The sequence below is a fragment of the Argopecten irradians genome, chromosome 12 (assembly GCF_041381155.1).
Source record: "Argopecten irradians isolate NY chromosome 12, Ai_NY, whole genome shotgun sequence".
Classification (NCBI taxonomy): domain Eukaryota; kingdom Metazoa; phylum Mollusca; class Bivalvia; order Pectinida; family Pectinidae; genus Argopecten; species Argopecten irradians.
In genome coordinates, this window is record NC_091145.1 from 29,101,861 (window position 1) to 29,125,401 (window position 23,541).

Consider the following 23,541-nt stretch of genomic DNA (forward strand, 5'->3'; position numbering starts at 1 on the left):
TACAGAAACAGCATCGTACTTGTTACCGAAACATCACATCTCCACTTGTTGTGTTACATCATTATTACAGAAACAGCATCGTACCAGTTACCGAAACATCGCATCTCCACTTGTTGTGTTACAACATTATTACAGAAACAGCATCGTACTTGTTTCTAATAGTTACCGAAACATCACATCTCCACTTGTTGTGTTACAACATTATTACAGAAAAAGCATCGTACTAGTTACCGAAACATCACATCTCCACTTGTTGTGTTACAACATTATTACAGAAACAGCACGTACTAGTTACCGAAACATCACATCTCCACTTGTTGTGTTACAACATTATTACAGAAACAGCATCGTACTTGTTTCCGAAACATCACATCTCCACTTGTTGTGTTACAACATTATTACAGAAACAGCATCGTACTTGTTACCGAAACATCACATCTCCACTTGTTGTGTTACAACATTATTACAGAAACAGCATCGTACTTGTTACCGAAACATCACATCTCCACTTGTTGTGTTACATATTTATTACAGAAAAAGCATCGTACCAGTTACCGAAACATCAAATCTCCACTTGTTGTGTTACAACATTATTACAGAAACAGCATCGTAGTAGTTACCGAAACATCACATCTCCACTTGTTGTGTTACAACATTATTACAGAAACAGCATCGTACTTGTTACCGAAACATCACATCTCCACTTGTTGTGTTACAACATTACATCTCTACTTGGTGTGTTACAACAACATTACAACATCACATCTCCGCTTGCTTGTGTTACAACATCATTACAGAAACAGCATGGTGGGATGTGAATATGTATGCAACACTTAATCATACTCTTTGTGATAACAGTTCATTACTAATTTTAATGTTGTAAGATATGATAGATTATAAATAGTTGGAATGATGCGTCCTGTAAGCATACAAAGTTGGAGCAAGGTTTTACTAATTTATCTGGATATAGATTGCATGGAATGCCGCTGGAACGCCACTTTGGCTAATGTCAGATACAACAGGTTTTCCTCATAAACAACTCAACACATATTTGGATTATTCAACATTTTAATTGATGAAAGCAAAAAATAAGATAACTTTAGTATAATACATTGGAGAAAACATTACATTTTTTTTTAATTTAGCTTTTTTGTTGTTACATATATTCTCCATGTTACAAAAACACAAGAAGAAGCAAAACAGTATACATGTACTAAAAGTTCAGGAATTTGTCAATTATAAATACATACATATTTATGTAAATTTAATTAGCATATTTTCTTCCACTTATCTCCAAAACAATTGGCCACAAAAAGATTTTGATGTTTGGGTGTAATATCACCTTAGTTACTGATTAACTCAGTCACATGAAAGCATTAAATGAAGCCATATTATGTATACAAAGAAATAGCCAAGCAAGAATGACATAGAATATACAAGACAAACAACAAGTACACAACGTTATCATTTTCCTATAATGTCCAGTTCTGGTTTTTCAAAATTATTAAAAAAAAAAAAAAAAATGAGAATGCTAATTAACTGGAAAAAAACTGCTGTCCACAGCTTATAGTCTGCAAACAAATCAAATTAGAAATATTTTATTTGCAATAAAGAACACGAAGGTATGGTAGAAACATATACATGTATACAAGAACATAATAAACATGTTTAACATAAGATGTCATATACTCATATTTATATTACAGACAGTTCAGGCAGTTGACAAAAGAAAGTGTAAATAATGAAATGTAACGATAACAATAAAAAACAAGTGTGACTTAGATAAAAGCTACTGTACATTAAATTCAGATTGATAATTATAACATTATGAAGTTGAGTATTTACTGTAGATGATCAAGGTAATATTTTGGACTAGAAACTTTGACCATATAATTTTGCAGAAATTAGCAAGATTTCTAATAACTCTGACTGATGTCATAACTTGCAAAAAGTGTATGTACATAATGTAGCTCGTACAAAAATGGGCATCTTGTAAAGTATACATTTATTTTTTCCGTTCAGCATGGAAAAAGGGGCATACTATGATATTGTGACATTCATCTCCCACATTGTCGCCATTGCATAGTGGACAGATACTACTACTTTAAGGATGATACTTGTTCATACAAAAGACCCGTCTATGCTGCAAAGAAATATTATTCAAATAACTTTCATATTCACATTTATACTTTATGCATCTATTATTTTATATAAATTCGTTTAAGATACATATTAGCTAAGCTAGCTGGTTTATTGTTTTTCAGACGTTTTACAACTTTCACCACCTTCATAATGAAATCACTATTGATAAATTCATTTTCAGACGAGTTCAGAATATGATTGACGTCATTATCATCTGCTGTCCTGGTCTAACTTTTGCTGGCAACTCTCTGGTCCACAAAGTTATTACCCGGGCAGCCGAACGCGAAGGGTTCTTACTCTAGTATGCTAAAAATAAATTTTATGCGTGTAGCTGGCTTGGTCGTGTATAAATAAAGTTCAAGAACTGATATATGGAATTCTTTTTAAGTTTTTGACATAAGTTTTTGAAATAAGCTTTTGAAATTTAAAGATTCTCTTTTAAAAAAAAATTAAAAAAAAACCAACAACATTTGAATAACGTTGTATAAATTCTACTCTAATTATCCTCTGATAAAGATATACTTGGAGTATTTTGTTGAGCATGGTTGTTTTAATACGATTACTTTGTTTTATTCTATATACAGCATACACTTATCTTATTAAAAGAATATACATGTATATTTTCAATTATTTTCAGGAAATTTAACAGTATTGAGAGCAATGACAAGTGTATATACACATGGACTGTTGGTCATTGTCTGTCAATATCTGAGCAACATTTGGTCTAATTAGTAATATAACATGTTCTTGTATTAAAATAATAGCTGTATTTGTATTATGTGTGTTGTGTGAATGGAGTATGCAAAAGAGTTATCTCCCTTTATCTGTTGTAAAATTTCATTTCAAAACTTAAATATAATATCTATAATTGATGTAAGTTTAAACTATTACTTTTGCCACCATTGGAGAGAATTTATATAGGCTTTGCCTGTTATTTAATTCATTTGACTTGTAACATCTTTGTCAATAAAATTTGTTGAAATGAAAAAAAATATATGGAATTCTGTTTATTACGTTTCCCTTTTTCCATAACTCCATATAACGTAGAAACTACGTTATTAGCAAAGTACATGTACATATATTTGAAACCGATTACTTTTATGTCATAATTTCAGCCGATTTTCATCTTGAAGCGGGCGTTTTTTCATTGTTTTTGTGTGCCCGATATCACTTCCGATGACGTAGGTTGTCCCCATTGATGAATATTGTGAAATATGTAAACATAAACATTGACAATTCAAAGGAGTAAAGTGAAACCGGAAGTAATTCCGAGAAACAGTTGAAATCGAAAGTATAATTTTCCGAGAAAATTATTATACTAGGCCTACATGATCTTATAAATGACCAGAATTAACACTTGTATGGCCAGATTTAACACTATCTCAATACATCTATGCATATGTGAAATACTAAACATATTTTAGTTACATCAGTTAACATCAAATGAAATCTATGCAAAGAAATATCATAACCTTAGCTAGAATGTTGAAACGTTATTATAAACTATCTACGGAGGAGGGGACGTAACTCTTATACACACATGTTATGTGCGCGGGAACGAATGTCAATCCCTTCAACAATAATATAATCAAATATGATAGATACTGAGGAACATGCAGGTTCTTTAGATGCGTAAACATTACACCATAATATCTCAAAATAAAATGCACATATGTACCTTATTCCCTTACAACCAGCAGCTATTATTTAAGTATAATTCGTTGTGTTTCACTTCCATAGTGCACATGGCCATCTTCTTGTTTCCGGAAGTTACAACAGAGCATGCGTGGACAAACTAATATAAAAAGGCATACTATCAAATTTCCGGAAAATGAAATTTGCAATAAAAAATATTGAGTACAATTTTTACAAATAAAAAACATTTACAATGCGGAAGGTGAAGGTCGTTTTCAGAACCCTCGTAATTCGGAAAGTTTGTTCAGAGTTAAAATGACGGAACGAGGCTGGCCGTTTTCATTTATTTGGAACAACCGGTTCGGCCGTTTGACAAAGTGATTATTTCAAGTATAAATGCTGACTCAACTGCAGGTTTGAAACAAGCAAATATCACGTCTGCTGTTCCTCGTTCCAGTTTCTATGTTTGTAGATCTTTGCTCGACGTGTCCCGGGTCCGTCTGGTCCTGGCTTTTGGTATACTTGGTTTTAAATTAAGTAATTTTACTCAAAAGATCAGTCAGAATTTGAATTCTGATAATAAATTTTATTAAGGATTAGGATTAACACAATTTTACAAGGTAGAAAATACCTATATATCTTATCTCTATAACATGGACACTGTTGCCGATTATTGGCGAATATTGGCGAATTTTGGCGAAATTTCCAAATTAGATAATATCTATATATTTACCGACTCCGATTATATGAGAGTACCGTTGTTATAAAACTAATACTTATATTGTAAGAAAATACTTTAAAACTTGGGGATTGGAGAATAAAAATGGCGATTGGATCTAAAGGTTTGTTTACAAAGTGAATTTCATTGATTATTATAATTGTTCTTTATACAAGAACTCTAATAATCACCTTTTCGTCTCGTTCCATCTTTGTATTATACGGGGGTATGATCCGCACAAGGTATTGAAGGCTAACTTGAGAGATTCAAGTTATCTCTTGAGAGGAGTAAATCGCTCTGATCGAAAATACCGCCGGTCGCAACTTTTATAGTAAAATTTTCCCGCCCCTAATTATGATTTGTCAATTATAGAAATTGATGACGTAATTAAACTCGGAACTCTTTAACAGTGATGTGGATAAAATCCGAGAGATCCGAATGTAAAGTAAACAATATGGCGGAGCAGATGCTCGTAGAGTTGCATATAGATGTATGATGTGGAATATTAAGTAAAATATGATAAATTAAGCTATATTATTGGATGCGATAGTTACCTGGTACTCTCTGTGTTTAAATCATTCACTCCTCAGAACCGGTAAGTAAATCATATTAGATAAACGAAACAATAATCGCAAGTTACTTAGCCTAGCTCAATATTTACTTCAGTAAAATAACCAATGTATACCACATAATACAACTATTCTAGAGAAATAACATCCTAAATAACTTTGCAGGAACGATGTATTATATTGAAATATATTTAGAAATTCTGTTATATCTATGTAAATAATGGAAAGGCATAGCCGTTACACTTATAAGGGTTGTGTCAAGACTCGTTTGAAATAATAAAAAATCATCAGATCCGTCTTTAATTCATAAACAAACAACTAGAGCTCCAACCAGTCTAACCATATAAACGAAAACGGTCTTACTCTCGGAGTGAAGCATTCGGCTGACAGAGAGTATGACATTTCTATAAATAACCTCATACATACTCGATAGTTGCCAGTCGAAGGCAACCCTGTTGGAACCGAATCGACCCTATTTACACTAAAGTCCAGAATGAAGAACCCGAATGACGTGAAATCCATACACCTATTTATCGACACGGACATTGACATGACTGCACGGACAGTACCAATATCACAAGGATGGAATGAAAATAAAAGTGTGATAAAATGACGAAATGTAACAGACACAAATAAAAGTATGGAAATAGATAATACACATCTATTTTTAAAGGTGCAGTATTATTTGTGTGCAAGGAGCGGACCTGGGAAATAATTGTGGATTGTATATCGAGAACATGGAACTAGCTCTTGTTTGGTCAGACAGTACATTTCAGTAGCATTAGTGTTTAAATAAGCGGACATTATTCCGAATCCACTGAGTGTCAACATAAGAACATCACATTTCGCGAGAACAAAAAAGTCAACCACTACTTTTCTGTAGCCCTCGTCCAAATTACCCCCGGTTGTTTTCCAGTCGATATGAATGATTCGTCCTTCCACCTCTATCAGGAGGGGGAATAACTCCTTTGCTCGATCTCTGACAAATTGTGCGTCTGTTGCAATAAAAATGCTATAATTTCTGTTTTCAAATCTCTTTAGTAGATCCCAGATAAATTTAAGCTGTGATTTGTCCGTGTGTTTATCGTCTCCTGGTATGGTTTTACTTCCACCCATACGAATATGAGCACAGGCAAGTTTTTTTGCATTTTTCACAATACCATTAACTGCTTTAGTGATTAGTTTTGTTGGCTTGAAAAATTTATGAAAGAAGGTGGAATAAATATCAGCATAATGCAATTCGAACAGCCATGGAATAACACTATGTAAACCAGGAAATTTCCTAAAATATTGAGTGTAGTCCCAGTTGATTCTCACGAAATTGACGTCTTTTGAGAACATGCTTCGAAGTCCAGTTATACTGCATTCTCTGATTTCTTTTGGAGTTTTGATAATTAAATTCGTATAGCCCCATGATCTCCCCTCAAGAAGGGAAGAATTGTATCGCCAGTCAAGGGAGTTAGGACTGAGATAGTCAGTTAATTTTCCAGAAATTGTATATTTGATAAGAAAATGCTTACTTAAAATAACGGAAATGACATAGGCACTGTACATACCGGACATCCGGTCTGACCACCCTCCGCAACCTCCCGGATGTTCATTGTCACATTCGTAAACAATGTAGCCTTTTAACGGAAATGTTTTGATGGGATTTACGCATGTTTCTGCCATAGTTTTCTTAACTGCAGTTTTGGAAGTTATCTTGGGTACAATGTGGAGAGATGAATCCTTTCCAGATGCCAATGTCTCATTTTTCTTGAATGGATCTTTGACAACTAACATTGTCCCATTTTGACTGATTATGTTCTTGGTTGCAGATGTTGTCGAGTTACGCTGGGAAACAGTTTTGATAGATGGTACTGTCTCTGGTTGATGGCGAACGGTGTTTACAGAAAAGACTGACATTTGAATGTTTCTACTCGTGTACATATATCCTGTTAGTAACACCAAGACACATGCTAAACTGCAGACGAGAATGATCCACCTGTTCTTGCTCTGTTCCAAACAAAAAATAATAAAAAATGAACGCGAGACTATCTGTATCTACTTACATGTTAATATATATATAAATAATGTAACAATAATACAGTAGACATGTGATATTAATATATAATAATGTCGAAGAGTTATGGATCAGTTGAGTTGGTCAACATAACATAGCATGGACCACAGGGACCTGGCACGAAATTTTTTAACCAACAGTATATATCTATATATTATAGTATCAAGGGTATGAACTCGGCGGTCGAGAAAAACTGACCTATTTTCTTAAAACCGTGATTATTTTAATAAATGGGCTATATACAAAATTGATGCATATCTTATCTTAAAGAGAAATAATTTATCTTTCCATTGAGTGCATGATGAACAAAATTGGCCAAGTATTGGCGAAGTTATGGCTTGATGAATCGGGAAATTTACGAAAAATATGCTAGGTAGACATTTCCCTGTCCGGTCGAAATGTCGTTTCGGCTCTAATGGGTACCTCAAAAACCAAGCCAAAATCACAAAATCTACGCTTGTGGTGATAAACAGTACCCATAACTGTGTTCATCCACAATCTCCTTTGGAGGTGTCATGTGCCGTACTTTGTAGAAATTCCGTTTAAACATCGTGTAGCTCACTTACTTTCACCATCACCGCCATTTTCATTTATTCTTTGGAACGCTTCTTGATTTTACATATCGTTACTACATTATGCAAATTTGAAGTGTTGTGCTTGTAGGTAAAATCGAGAAGCGTTCCGAAAAACAATTGAACATGGCGGTGATGGTTAAAGTAATTGAGCTACACGATGTTTAAATGGAGTTTCTACAAAGTACGGCACATGACACCTCCAAAGGAGATTGTGGATGAACACAGTTATGGGTATTGTTTATCACCACAAGCGTAGATTTTGTGATTTTGGCTTGGTTTTTGAGGTACCCATTAGAGCCGAAACGACATTTCGACCGGACAGGGAAATGTCTACCTAGCATATTTTTCGTAAATTTCCCGATTCATCAAGCCATAACTTCGTCAATACTTGGCCAATTTTGTTCATCAAGCACTCAATGGAAAGATAAATTATTTCTCTTTAAGGTACGTTACGCATCAATTTTGTATAGATCCCATTTATTAAAATAATCACGGTTTTAAAAAAATAGGTCCGTTTTTCTCGACCGCCGAGTTCATACCCTTGATACTATAAATATATATATGTATACTGTTAGTTTAAAAAAAATCGTGCCAGGTCCCTGTGGCATGGACCTGCGAATAGGTATCGATAAGAAAACCATGTTCAATATTATTATCTTTTTTAATATACCTCTACTTTATTGACGCTGTACAAAAGTTACTTAGTTAAATTGACTAGCTCCCTACTTTTTAAAAAAAAAAACCTCGCTCAACTGTGTGTTGGTCTAGCCAGCACACACCCGGATTCGGCTATTCCCGTTTAACCAATCAGATTCGAGGTGAGCGGGACTTGTTTCCGATCAAGCCATCACTTACCAGTCGACGTAACAATTGGGCGGAGCTAGTTTCGGATCACGCCATCTCCGTTGACGTAATCAAAAGACGTTAGTATTGATCGGAAACTGTTACCGAACACGTCGTTACGTTTATCTTGTAAGTGAAAGGTTTGTGAAAAATAAAATGGGGTCAGAGGACAATATCTTTTATATGTAGATGTACGTAAGTTGTCATGTACATTTTTAGGCTCTATAAGTGGTTAACGGCTCGAAATTTCAACAATACATGTATATAAATTTTGCATACTGCATAGTGATATAAAATGTTGAAATATTGAGAAATCATAGCGGAATCAAGTTAAAACTTATTGTTTGAATAAAAGCAAAACAAAACGGACATGGAATCACAATTATCATCTCGGAATAATTTGAATGTTTGAAGCTAAGATTATGTAGATCTGTTACAATGTAAACGTGTCTCAATCTCTAATGACCGTGACCGTACGCGACAGTAATATAGCGTATGAGAGAAACACTATTTCTCTCATACCTACAAGTCTAATACTGGATGGTCCAGGGCATTACACTCATGTCGCCTGAAGCTGTATTACATGGCTACCCATGCAATAAAGCCTCGTGACGTCCCAAAGTCAACAAAATTACTATTTTCTAGGCACGATTTTAACAATTTCTTATTGAAATTAAGCTGGATTTACTTTAAAAGATACAAACAAGGGGATCGGCATTGAAAATATCACGCATTTTTTATGTATGGAAATTTGACTTGCGGTCGCTTTTTTAAAATGTATTTCAAAATGGTGGAAATTGAAAATTGCAAGAAAACGTCGAGGTATGAGAGAAAATTATTCGGGATCACAAAATCGGCAAACCTCGGGTTTTACAACATTTTGTGACCCTCAGGTAGAATATCCCTATCCTTCATATCCACGTATAAAAGAGTCTTGTATCATGTCTAATCACAGCTTATGTATATATCGGTATATCAAACGAGTTTAAGTATGGGATTGAGCGATATAGCAAGTCTCTTTGGTTTCCCTCAAATATGCCTATTTCTTTCGGCTTCGACTCGGGAAATTTACTTTATCTCTCAACCGCATACTTTAACTGTATAATAATATATTTTTTATATAGGGATTGGATTGCGCTTTTATGTTAACCATGCTTGTATGGAGCAATTCATCTAAGAATATATTCTATGGGGCGCGTTAGCGCGTTAATTGAGCAGCGAAAATGACTCTTCACGTAAGGTAGAAATATTCATCCGCGACGACAATAAAGTTTAATATTTCATTGTAAAATAAACATGACAAACAGAGTAAATTTCAGAGAAAATTTTATTATTTCATCAGATCAGAACTTTAATATTAAATATTAAATATTTTATATATTAAATTTTGCTAAAAGTTAATATATAGCGTAATAGCATAAAGAATTTGTACTCGACCACATGTGTGAATTCAATGACCGTTTTTGTGCAGCGAGGCGAAGGTAACGCAGGCTTACACACTGGAGTTTGCCGAAGTTGTCAAAACACCGATGTTCAAGTAGCTCAACGTGTTTGAGATTGTCGTCTGACTTGACGATATTACATTCTTGGGAGCCATGTGATTATATAATCTACGCTTAGATCCATCGCCATCTACAGACGGAACATTTTCACTCGTGTTCGATGGGTACAATGTATTTGTGGTGACGCGTAACTGTCAATGCGTGGATTACTAGCGGTGCATGTTTTATAATACACATGATTAAATTCTAAAAGAACAAAGACAAGAGGATATGTTTATAACTGACCTCTGTCAGAGGGTCTCAAGCCCGTCCACCCCAAAGACGCGATCGCAGGATGAACACATACACAGAGGTAATGTTACATTTGACAGCACTTCACGTCGCCCCGGTCGAGATATTTTTCCCGTTTCTTATTAATTTAAAAAATGTTGGTATCATATATAAATATAAAACATATATGTATTGTTTACATTTCCCCAAAATTCTATGAAAAACAGCAATATACACGTAATGTTGTGTCAAAATGTAAACAAAGCCAGTAATTTGTAATTGTGTGTTTAGGCATAAGGACTTATATATATAGATGTTCCTCAACAAATGACTGCTGTTTATCATGTTTATCAAACTCGAGTTAGTTAATTTCCAAATTTTGAAAAGACACGAGCTTTAGCGATAAACATGATAAACAACAGTCACGCGTTGGGGAACTTATTTATAGCATTAACTTTAACTCTATATTTATACCGTGGTGACCATTTCTTCGTCTTCTTACCAAAGTACAACGTGTAGTGATATATTTCCGCCATAAATATAGTGCCTAAATAGAGAGACAATATTCTATTGTTTAATACATATATTGTGAATAAGCAACTACCTGTTAGACAGTAAATACAATGATATTTAAAAGAAAATGCACTGTAAAAAGTAGTCCGAAATTGAGAGCCAATCGGAATCAAGAGATCTTGAAGTTGACCAATCAGAGGCGCTGTAGGTGTTTACAAACTGGAGTGTGTAAACATAAACGATAACCAACTGCTATGGAATTTATCACATGGATTTCCCATTGTGAAACATGCTTAATTATGGGATAAATACCATTAAATCATAAGAACTATTTCATTATCAATTTCACTATTTATTACTCTATTATGGAATCCGAAAAGCAATGATTCTTTATGAAATCTAAAAGGAATAAGCAGAGCATCAATACAATATTCCAAAGTGTTGTAAAACTCTTGTATTTTGTAACAGTCCCAAAATGTGTGTTCAATAGTTTCTATTTCATCATTACATAGTGAACAAAGAGGGCTTTCTGTAATACCTAATCTAAAAAGATGAACATTTGTTGGAAGTATATGATGGTTTTATGGTTTATTGTAGCCACTGCAGTTTTGTATTTTGAGAAACAAAAGAAAAGGGGTTCTATCAATCGTTTTCCATTTATCATTGTCAAAGTTAAAAATGTCTTCCCATTTTTTTCCATCCTGTTGCAATATATTGGCATGTAAGGGGAATTCAGAGTTACATTTGTCAGATCACGATTGGCAATATATCTTCTAATACTAGTAACAATGCATTCAAACTGGAGAAAGGTGATATTAAAATCATACAGTTGGCAAAATTCATTGAAATAATATAAAATATTATCTTTTTTTTTATAAAACCATTAACTACAAAAATCCCTTTTTTGTACCAATTGTGGCAAAAAATACTTTTGTTTTCAATTTTGAATAAATTGTTATGCCAGATAGGTGTCTTTAATAGTGATTCAACACCTTTTTCCAGTGATGTATTTTTTTTGTTCTAACATATACTAAGCTTTTAAAACATCTTTCCAAAAAAGGTTTTTACATTTTTTTTCACAATGTGAAATATATTAACTTCCACAATATGCAAGTTTATTCAAATCAATAAATGTTATAACAATGATCTCAAAAGATAAATTTAGTATATACCACAAACGCGCCAACGTATCGAATAGCATAACGTTTGTATTTGCTGTTTCATGAATGAAGCCTCTTCAAACTTTCATTAATTAAACATGTTTTATTCATGTCTGTTCTGAACACAGTGTAATCCTATTGCTTTGTTTTATTATAGCCGGAACGCTTACTAACATTTTCAGATTAGGAAATACCTCTTATGCTCTTAACCTAATACCACCGGAACACATATCAATTTATGGAAAAATCGTAAAAAAATGTTTGTTGTAAATCTATTGTTTTTCAGTCTCCCGTTTCAGTCTGTTCGCTTTCATGGTTCATTGCCTCTGCCTGCATAATCGATTCGATTAATGGACAGATGCATCATTTTGTAGTTTGGATGATTGCGGTTAGACACTACTAAAATTCGGATGGCATGTACATTGTATTTGCATATCTAAACGAAAATACGGACGTCCCTTTTCAAGATCTTTTATTGGAAAAGATGTGTTATACATTTTGAATATAATTGAACAAAACCGAATGTTTTTTAAAATCATTATGAAACAATGAACAATAAAGTTTTCGATCGAAATGGTTTTTAAATGGTTGTACAATGGTTACTAGAACATTATAAAGCAAGCTGGTCTCACAAGTCACAATAAAGTATTTAGACTAAATGCAACTTTGTCCTTGTGATTATGAAAACCACTTTCATTGATTCGGAGAATTTCCTAATATGATTAAACAAGATAAAAGAATGTTGATAACATACAAGGGATTAAAGATATCGCATTGAATGTAAATCGTCCAATATATCAATATCTCAATGGAAAACAATATAATGGTGATCCCATATATAAAGGGGCTGATGTTATAACAATATTTAACGTGAACCTTCCAAATGTATACATCTACTTACATCTGGAAACGTTAAGAAATAAGCCACATATTCTGGTGAAATTTAAATCGACTTCAAATGAATCAAACAACTCTACAGTTATGTCAAAAGATGGAGAAAATGGAACATGCTACTGTCGATATAAAAAGTGGGGACAAGTTCCTCAGGACAAGTATTGACTGTTTGATACATGAAGAATAGAAACAGGAGAATCGTAATCATGGTCTATTTAAGTCAGATTGAATTTCTATCCCTTTTAGTTATACAATTCCTGTACTCGTTATGTTCACTTACAACAATGCATTGAAACAATGTAAACATGCTTAATACATACCATTTTGAACTGTATCCTATGGGCGGATGCTGTGTAAATACCTAAAACTACCATACGCAACCTGTTCTACGACATTAATCAGAACATAACGCGTACGCATGCGTCAATGTTAATTGGCTTTTAGGTGTGATGATCGATGACAATCTATTTTTGGGGTATACAAGCACAAGATGTTTTGAAATACACTACGAATTATTCATTATATGTGTAGATTATATAGTGTTCCCAGTGGACAACCATTTGTCAAATTGAAATGGCTGCCTTTCACCCATAGAGTCGTTTGAATATATCTTGATGTATAAAATTATAAATAATTTGTGTCCTGCCTACCTATATTGTAACATCCAAGTCAGTAGTGTGCATCCCATTTAAACAAGATCATCCAAAATAGCGAAATTTGTTTTAACAAGACATAAAACAGCCAAGTTCGGAAATTCTTTTAAATTTAATAGTCCAGTACATTGGAATAGTTTTTGCAAGAGTCAAGGAAAAATCACCCCTGAACACTTTCAAGGTAGAATGCAGAAGACATTTCTTTGAACATTATAACAATATAAATTATTGATGGACTACACTAAAGTCCGGAGTGATGAACCCGAATGACGTAATAGTGCATCGACCTATACATCGACCCGATATGGACAACACCAGTATCACAAGGGTAAAATGTTGTGGTAAAAATAACGCGTATCATTTTGAGAAAGTGCTTTATAGATGTTGTCAATTGTATATCGAGATCATGTAACATTTCAGTAACATTAGTGGATATAACTCTGAATTCACTGAATGTCAATATCAGAACATCACATTACGTGAGAACAAAAAAAAGCCCACCACTACTTTTCTGTAACCTTTATCTAAGTTACCCCCCCCCCCCCCCGATTGTTTTCCAGTCGATATGAATGATTCCACAAACTGTGAGTCTGTTGCAACAAAGATTTTGCTATTTTCTTTTTCCATCTTTTTCATTTGATTCCAGATTTATTTAAGCTGTTACTTGTTTACGAGTGTGTCATCTCCAGGAATAGTTTTACTTCTACCAATACAAATATGATCACAGGCAAGTTTTAGTGTGTTCTTGAAAAAGTCGGAATAATGTAAATTAAACACCAATGAATTGATATTTTGTGAATCAGTAGATCTTTGAAAATGTTGAGTGTGGACCCACTTCAAACGCACAAAATTAACATACAAACGGTTCCTCTGCCAACTGGGATGTTCCTGGTCAAATTAGGTTAATTACATGGAGAACTCTATGACTATTGACTAGTAGCAATTTAAAAGATTTACTCTAATTCCCCTATTGGTCCCCGCCCCTCCTGCCCCCGAAGGGTTAGAGCCAAATTTAAACAAACTCTGTTCCATTCCCCCCAAATATGTTCCCTTTCCTCCAAGGATTTGGCCAAGTTGGTTACATTCAATGCAGAATTCTATGACTGGTAGCAAATTAAATTATTTATTTCTATTTTCCCTATTGGGTCCCGCCAAATTAGAGCCAAATTCAAACAAACTCTGTTCCCTTCCACCCAAAAATGGTTCTGGCCAATGCAGAATTATATGACTATCGGTGATTTAAAGGATTTACCACCATTTTCCCAATTGGGCCTACCCCTCCTGCCCCTGGTGAGAGGGGAGCCAAAATTTATATTAAGATTAACTTCACTCCTTGAGAATGTTTCTGGCGAAATTTGGTTACAATCCATGAAGAACTCTTTGATTAGTAGCGATTTAAAGGAAATGTTGACAGACGGACAGACGGACGGACGACGCACACCGCGCCATGACATAAGTTCACTATAACTATATACTGTTAAGCATAAATATACAAATTAACTATGTATTGGAGGAAAGAGGAAAGTGTGAACAAAATATTATAAAAAGTTATTGAACTTTGCTTTGAAAAAGGGATCACTTAATGAAATAGTATAAAACACTGTTTCCATTATACACACATTAGATATATTTAGCATAGTGATTCAGAAATCCCTTACTTCGATTTCATTTTTTTATCTGAAAACTGTCGTCATACAGTTGTAATATGCTGATGTGCGTCGTAGGTATACCTCTCACGTGAAGAGATAAAGCATTTTTACAGTATTATCGAACTCCCGAATTACCGGTATTGAATACCATCAACATGTATTATAGTTTTTGGTTTGTTTGTGTGACTAAATCAATGTCGTACATCCAGGGTGGTTTCAAGATACTATGTACACCGCTAACAAATGGTATTTTTCTCTATAAAAATAGGAGCAGACAGGAATTAGCATTTATTTTCAGTTATAAAAGTTTCTTACTTTATACCATTATCGAAAGGTGATATTATGTCATAACATCGATCACAAAAAGTTGTGTGGCCGATATTGAATAGGTTTACCTCGGTCAGTCAGCCAGTCCTTAACAAAACTCGTATTCAGACTGCACATTCATACTCATTTTCGCCAATTTAATCACTGCAAATAATATTTTTACACCTAATTCAGAAGAAAATTGGTTGATTCAATCAATACGATTATCTGCAATGAATAGTTACTCAGAGGAGTTAAGCTTAATACTTAAGCTTAAGCTTAAAATCTATCCCTGGTTTATTAGGTTGCCCCTAGTAGAAAATACCTTAACTTGATACCAGTGTGAACGCCCCCAGAAAATGGTGTCCCCGATATAAAAATCGACTTGGTAAAGTTAATCCTATAATTGTATTGGTAGTATCTATCGACAATGTACCTCATGTATAACCTGATACCTGATGGGTCATACCGGTTAATTATAGACAAGTAGATGTAGTTATCAGCCTATACAACAAGTCTGTTTGTAGTCGTAACGATAATTCCCAAGGTTAGGATATATAGTCATAATTTCGGTTGTAGGGAGTTTTAATGGATATATCATGGTTATGATTTGATTGCTTTGTATTAGGATGAAAGTATTAGCAGTATCAAAATAATTGAAATTTAATTTTTTCTCAAAGCATTTAGTCCACTAAACATGCCTATATTATTTGTTTTTTTTTCTTCGTAACATATACATTAGGGAAAAAACTAATAATATCTTGCATTTGCATATTATAGAGTTATCTGTCCTTGTCGGTAAGTATTAATTATGACGTCATGTGTTTGCGAGCGTAACGTCATACTTTTCACACAAAAAACGACGTGAAGTGCGCCCACAAAATAGTAAGGTCACAATGGATACCAACTAGCAAGTATGAAATATGCAAAGACGGAATAGGCAGGTCTACTGCCGGACTACATAATTGTGTATAGGAATGTTGTAGTATCAGGTACGGGCCTGGATAATGCAATTAAGGTACATCTTAACTACAACACAATTTATGTTTATGTTATAACCATGTGACTAATTGGCATACATTCGATTATTTCCAATATGTTTTAGCAATGCTAATAAAAATAACCCTGAGAACTATGATACTGTAATGGAATGATGTACATGTATATGTAATTGATAGGCTTCTCCTCCGAATGTTATCAAATACATTACAAAAAAATAATACTATATAATTGGCTTATGGCAATTGTTTTTAAAGAGTAGTCCCTGTGAAACTTTTGGGGTATACAAGCACAAGATGTTTTGAAATACACTACGAATTATTCATTATATGTGTAGATTATATAGTGTTCCCAGTGGACAACCATTTGTCAAATTGAAATGGCTGCCTTTCACCCAAAGAGTTGTTTGAATATATCTTGATGTATAAAATTATAAATAATTTGTGTCCTGCCTACCTATATTGTAACATCCAAGTCAGTAGTGTGCATCCCATTTAAACAAGATCATCCAAAATAGCGAAATTTGTTTTAACAAGACATAAAACAGCCAAGTTCGGAAATTCTTTTAAATTTAATAGTCCAGTACATTGGAATATATTTTTGCAAGAGTCAAGGAAAAATCACCCCTGAACACTTTCAAGGTAGAATGCAGAAGACATTTCTTTGAACATTATAACAATATAAATTATTGATGGACTACACTAAAGTCCGGTCTGATGAACCCGAATGACGTAATAGTGCATCGACCTATACATCGACCCGATATGGACAACACCAGTATCACAAGGGTAAAATGTTGTGGTAAAAATAACGCGTATCATTTTGAGAAAGTGCTTTATAGATGTTGTCAATTGTATATCGAGATCATGTAACATTTCAGTAACATTAGTGGATATAACTCTGAATTCACTGAATGTCAATATCAGAACATCACATTACGTGAGAACAAAAAAAAAACCCACCACTACTTTTCTGTAACCTTTATCTAAGTTACCCCCCCCCCCCCCCCCCCCGATTGTTTTCCAGTCGATATGAATGATTCCACAAACTGTGAGTCTGTTGCAACAAAGATTTTGCTATTTTCTTTTTCCATCTTTTTCATTTGATTCCAGATTTATTTAAGCTGTTACTTGTTTACGAGTGTGTCATCTCCAGGAATAGTTTTACTTCTACCAATACAAATATGATCACAGGCAAGTTTTAGTGTGTTCTTGAAAAAGTCGGAATAATGTAAATTAAACACCAATGAATTGATATTTTGTGAATCAGTAGATCTTTGAAAATGTTGAGTGTGGACCCACTTCAAACGCACAAAATTAACATACAAACGGTTCCTCTGCCAACTGGGATGTTCCTGGTCAAATTAGGTTAATTACATGGAGAACTCTATGACTATTGACTAGTAGCAATTTAAAAGATTTACTCTAATTCCCCTATTGGTCCCCGCCCCTCCTGCCCCCGAAGGGTTAGAGCCAAATTTAAACAAACTCTGTTCCATTCCCCCCAAATATGTTCCCTTTCCTCCAAGGATTTGGCCAAGTTGGTTACATTCAATGCAGAATTCTATGACTGGTAGCAAATTAAATTATTTATTTCTATTTTCCCTATTGGGTCCCGCCAAATTAGAGCCAAATTCAAACAAACTCTGTTCCCTTCCACCCAAAAATGGTTCTGGCCAATGCAGAATTATATGACTATCGGTGATTTAAAGGATTTACCACCATTTTCCCAATTGGGCCTACCCCTCCTGCCCCTGGTGAGAGGGGAGCCAAAATTTATATTAAGATTAACTTCACTCCTTGAGAATGTTTCTGGCGAAATTTGGTTACAATCCATGAAGAACTCTTTGATTAGTAGCGATTTAAAGGAAATGTTGACAGACGGACAGACGGACGGACGACGCACACCGCGCCATGACATAAGTTCACTATAACTATATACTGTTAAGCATAAATATACAAATTAACTATGTATTGGAGGAAAGAGGAAAGTGTGAACAAAATATTATAAAAAGTTATTGAACTTTGCTTTGAAAAAGGGATCACTTAATGAAATAGTATAAAACACTGTTTCCATTATACACACATTAGATATATTTAGCATAGTGATTCAGAAATCCCTTACTTCGATTTCATTTTTTTATCTGAAAACTGTCGTCATACAGTTGTAATATGCTGATGTGCGTCGTAGGTATACCTCTCACGTGAAGAGATAAAGCATTTTTACAGTATTATCGAACTCCCGAATTACCGGTATTGAATACCATCAACATGTATTATAGTTTTTGGTTTGTTTGTGTGACTAAATCAATGTCGTACATCCAGGGTGGTTTCAAGATACTATGTACACCGCTAACAAATGGTATTTTTCTCTATAAAAATAGGAGCAGACAGGAATTAGCATTTATTTTCAGTTATAAAAGTTTCTTACTTTATACCATTATCGAAAGGTGATATTATGTCATAACATCGATCACAAAAAGTTGTGTGGCCGATATTGAATAGGTTTACCTCGGTCAGTCAGCCAGTCCTTAACAAAACTCGTATTCAGACTGCACATTCATACTCATTTTCGCCAATTTAATCACTGCAAATAATATTTTTACACCTAATTCAGAAGAAAATTGGTTGATTCAATCAATACGATTATCTGCAATGAATAGTTACTCAGAGGAGTTAAGCTTAATACTTAAGCTTAAGCTTAAAATCTATCCCTGGTTTATTAGGTTGCCCCTAGTAGAAAATACCCTTAACTTGATACCAGTGTGAACGCCCCCAGAAAATGGTGTCCCCGATATAAAAATCGACTTGGTAAAGTTAATCCTATAATTGTATTGGTAGTATCTATCGACAATGTACCTCATGTATAACCTGATACCTGATGGGTCATACCGGTTAATTATAGACAAGTAGATGTAGTTATCAGCCTATACAACAAGTCTGTTTGTAGTCGTAACGATAATTCCCAAGGTTAGGATATATAGTCATAATTTCGGTTGTAGGGAGTTTTAATAGATATATCATGGTTATGATTTGATTGCTTTGTATTAGGATGAAAGTATTAGCAGTATCAAAATAATTGAAATTTAATTTTTTCTCAAAGCATTTAGTCCACTAAACATGCCTATATTATTTGTTTTTTTCTTCGTAACATATACATTAGGGAAAAAACTAATAATATATTGCATTTGCATATTATAGAGTTATCTGTCCTTGTCGGTAAGTATTTATTATGGCGTCATGTGTTTGCGAGCGTAACGTCATACTTTTCACACAAAAAACGACGTGAAGTGCGCCCACAAAATAGTAAGGTCACAATGGATACCAACTAGCAAGTATGAAATATGCAAAGACGGAATAGGCAGGTCTACTGCCGGACTACATAATTGTGTATAGGAATGTTGTAGTATCAGGTACGGGCCTGGATAATGCAATTAAGGTACATCTTAACTACAACACAATTTATGTTTATGTTATAACCATGTGACTAATTGGCATACATTCGATTATTTCCAATATGTTTTAGCAATGCTAATAAAAATAACCCTGAGAACTATGATACTGTAATGGAATGATGTACATGTATATGTAATTGATAGGCTTCTCCTCCGAATGTTATCAAATACATTACAAAAAAATAATACTATATAATTGGCTTATGGCAATTGTTTTTAAAGAGTAGTCCCTGTGAAACTTGATCTGGGTTTGAAATCAGAGATCAAACGATTTTGACAAGCCTGACTTGTTTTCCATTCAGTCGATTCGCAGTTAAAATGTATTATTTCAAAATAATTAACTGTTGAATGACGCATACAACGGTCAAGTAGACTTTGATTTTGGGGTTTTATTCTGAAAACAAAATCTGTTGCTGTTACAGAGAAAACACTCGTTAAAGGCCCACTACCTTTCCGAAACAAAATTTAAAGTTTCACAAAAACAACGATACGAAAAGAAAATATATATCGATGGCCTAAGAGAAGGTTACATGACCAAACAAATGCTAAGATTTCGTGATCTATGTTAACAGGAGATATTTATTTAACTAACGGTAATTAAGACGATGTCGGTAAAAATAAGGCGACCCGCGTTATGAAAAAATAACATTTTATTCATTTTTATTAAATTGTTAATAAGATGATGATGGGTGTAGTATTGACTAAATTAATTACTCTTGCAACTCTACAACATTCACATTAATTACCATTTTAAGAATTTAAACTGTTTTGGAAAGGTAGTTGATCTTTAAGAATCTATAATTATTAAACGCTTTGGCAGCCACTAGAGATATAAAATATTTTAAAAAGCTCTTCTTAATTCGTGAGTATGGAAATTACGGCATCTATAACTATAGGCATAATAGTAAAACCCCAAATCCAGTCAACATTGTACCATTAAACAAATAGGATGAAGCGTAAAGGGATCATGATCAGTATGTCTTGAAAAGAATGGAACATTTCAGTGTCTATAAATAACGTCCTCTTGATATGACTAAAGTGTTGACGTCATTTCAAACTCAATGTTTTTTAGCAGAATCAATATATTAATTTTCCATTCTATACAACAAAACTCTACATTGTACGTCTTAAAATTCCAAATATCATTTTCGTTGCAAACACATATCAGAAGGTAATATATATTGAATACGTAACATAATTTAAGGGATATCATCTTTGTTTTGTTTTGGGGTATTTTGTTTTGTTGCTATTTTAATTTCATTGTTTTGTGTTAGATTTTATGTTTTAAGGATCTGTGCTGGTGAAATTTTAATCTCGTTTTCTTCTCAATTCGTCATTAATCAGAGAGGTTTTGTGATTTAAAAAAAAATATTTTCTCTATTTGTAGCCAGTTACCATAAAGGGAATAAGTCACAACAATAGACTTCTATTGTTTGTAGATTTTGTTATACGCGAAGTTAAAGAAAGGACCAATTTAGTGGCCATTTTGTAAAGAGGTGACATTTTCATATATGTTACATTTCGAAATACAATTTTTTACCGTTGAAAATTTAATCTGATAATATTACTTAGCAGATTATCCATTTTATAGCTGTTTTAGGAATGCGCACTACATGTACGCAACAACCCCTTTATCCAGGGTTATTTAAGGTCAATCAGTTACGAATGACACCGCGTTATAGAATAATTACCACCAGGCCATTATTTACTTCTCTATGTATGGTGCAAAAAACCCAGCTAAATAACGAGATTTAAAATCGAGTGTACATGCTCGTTAAACATATCGATTGTACATATGCTCATTAAACACATTCAATACACAATTCTTTGTAAACCTGTTTCTCTTGTTTCACAAAAAAATCCTTTGCGTTCTTAATATTATTGAAAATTCTGATACCAAAATTTCAACACACTTTTAGTAAGGGTAAACAGGGAAATGGCGTCTCAAGTGTTTACCTGTGTGAATGAACACTTATATCATAAAACGATTAATTATGAAAATACTGTCGTAGAAAATGGTAGTTAATGATCTCTGTACGTGCAAAATTCCATCAAACAAAATATGGTCAATGGAAAAACGTCCAAATATATAGTATATAGGAAATCGTTATTATATATCCTTTAATGATTATGATAAACATTATTTATTCACCATCGTCTCGCAAACAATTGATTTGGTTTCATGCTTTAATCATGAATATATATATAAAAAAAAAATTACGACTGACTTACGCTCGCGCTGTTGCTCTAAAGGGAGCTCTCCAAAATGTCTGAAGAGCTCCTTTCGATGCAACGAAAGTGCTAACGTAAGTCAGTCGTTATATTGTTTTTATTTATTGTGTATATCTTTCGTCCGTATGGATTTTTCTATAGATGTATATATGATCTCCCGATAAACATCGAAGCTTCGAAAGCGCTTCAGATCGCACACCTGTTTAAATTTATGTTTTAATACATGAACCTGTAAATATAACAATATTAGGTAATACTGTGATATAAGCGCGTACTCCATTTATCTTTATTTTTAACAATAGGTCATGCTAGATTTATATTTAGTAGACAACTTTACCAGTTGTAGATTTTTCATAAATTTTCGTTATCTTCAGTCGACATAATTTTCAAATGATTAAAAAAATATTTTTCTTTACAAGAACCTGAATAGGGTGTAAAATTGAAAAATAAAATTGTTAAAGAAAGGTTCATACTTGACCATTTGACCAGTAGAGAAATAGAGGTAAATCCTTTAAATTTCTACTAGTCCTAGAGTTCTGCATGGATTGTAATCAAATTTGGCCAGAAACATCCGATGGGGAAGGGGAGCAGAGTTTGCATGAATTCTGGCTCTGACCCCCTTGGGGCAAGGAGGGCGGACTCAATAGGGGAAACAGTGGTAAAACCTTTAAATCGCTATTAGCCATAGAGTTCTTCATGGATTATAACCATTTAGTCAGAAATTGGTAATTGTGAAAGGCTAAGTATATATATGGACGATATCTTGTTTATTGTACATCTTAAAATCAGTAAAATGCATTTTCTAAGTACTATTGGCTCATATGATATTCATGGTACTTTGTATATGGTAAACAAGCATTAAAGTAGAAAGGTTTACATAGTTTGCTGATTGTTTTAACGACCTGAAACTTAGATACTGGCTACTATTGCGAATTATTAGGTGGATGGCCACTTGTTTAATTATGATATATAATTTTGTCTTATTGTTAACAAATCATTTTCAAGTTTACAATCGGACACCTATTTGTTTACACTCAAAGCAAATTTGCATTTTTCTATTTCTTTTGTACACTAAGATTCCTTTTCTCATCAATTCTAAAGTTCCTTTATTTTCGTTAAGTGCGTCATAAACGAAAGATAGCATGACAGGAATATAGATATTCTTCACTTAAAATATTATACCAGGTACAAGCGAAAATCTCCTCCTCTCTGGTGATACTGTATTCTAAAAACAATATCTCTTAATGGCTCATTATTCACTATGTGTACACGGATAATCAATAATGTTTTAATGAAAACACATGATAATTTTATGTAAAATATGATACATACCATTTTTGTAGGTAATAATACTAATAGTACGAT

General features: G+C 33.6%; 1 protein-coding gene across 1 annotated transcript; it reads right to left on the reverse strand.

The window, feature by feature from the left end:
• Positions 1–1,657: 1,657 nt before the first annotated feature.
• On the reverse strand, positions 1,658–7,037 carry LOC138336845 (uncharacterized). Its single transcript, XM_069286437.1, has one exon. The coding sequence runs from the start codon at positions 6,991–6,993 to the stop codon at positions 5,746–5,748; it is 1,248 nt and encodes a 415-aa protein (XP_069142538.1). The 5' UTR covers positions 6,994–7,037; the 3' UTR covers positions 1,658–5,745.
• Between the last annotated feature and the right edge of the window lie 16,504 nt (positions 7,038–23,541).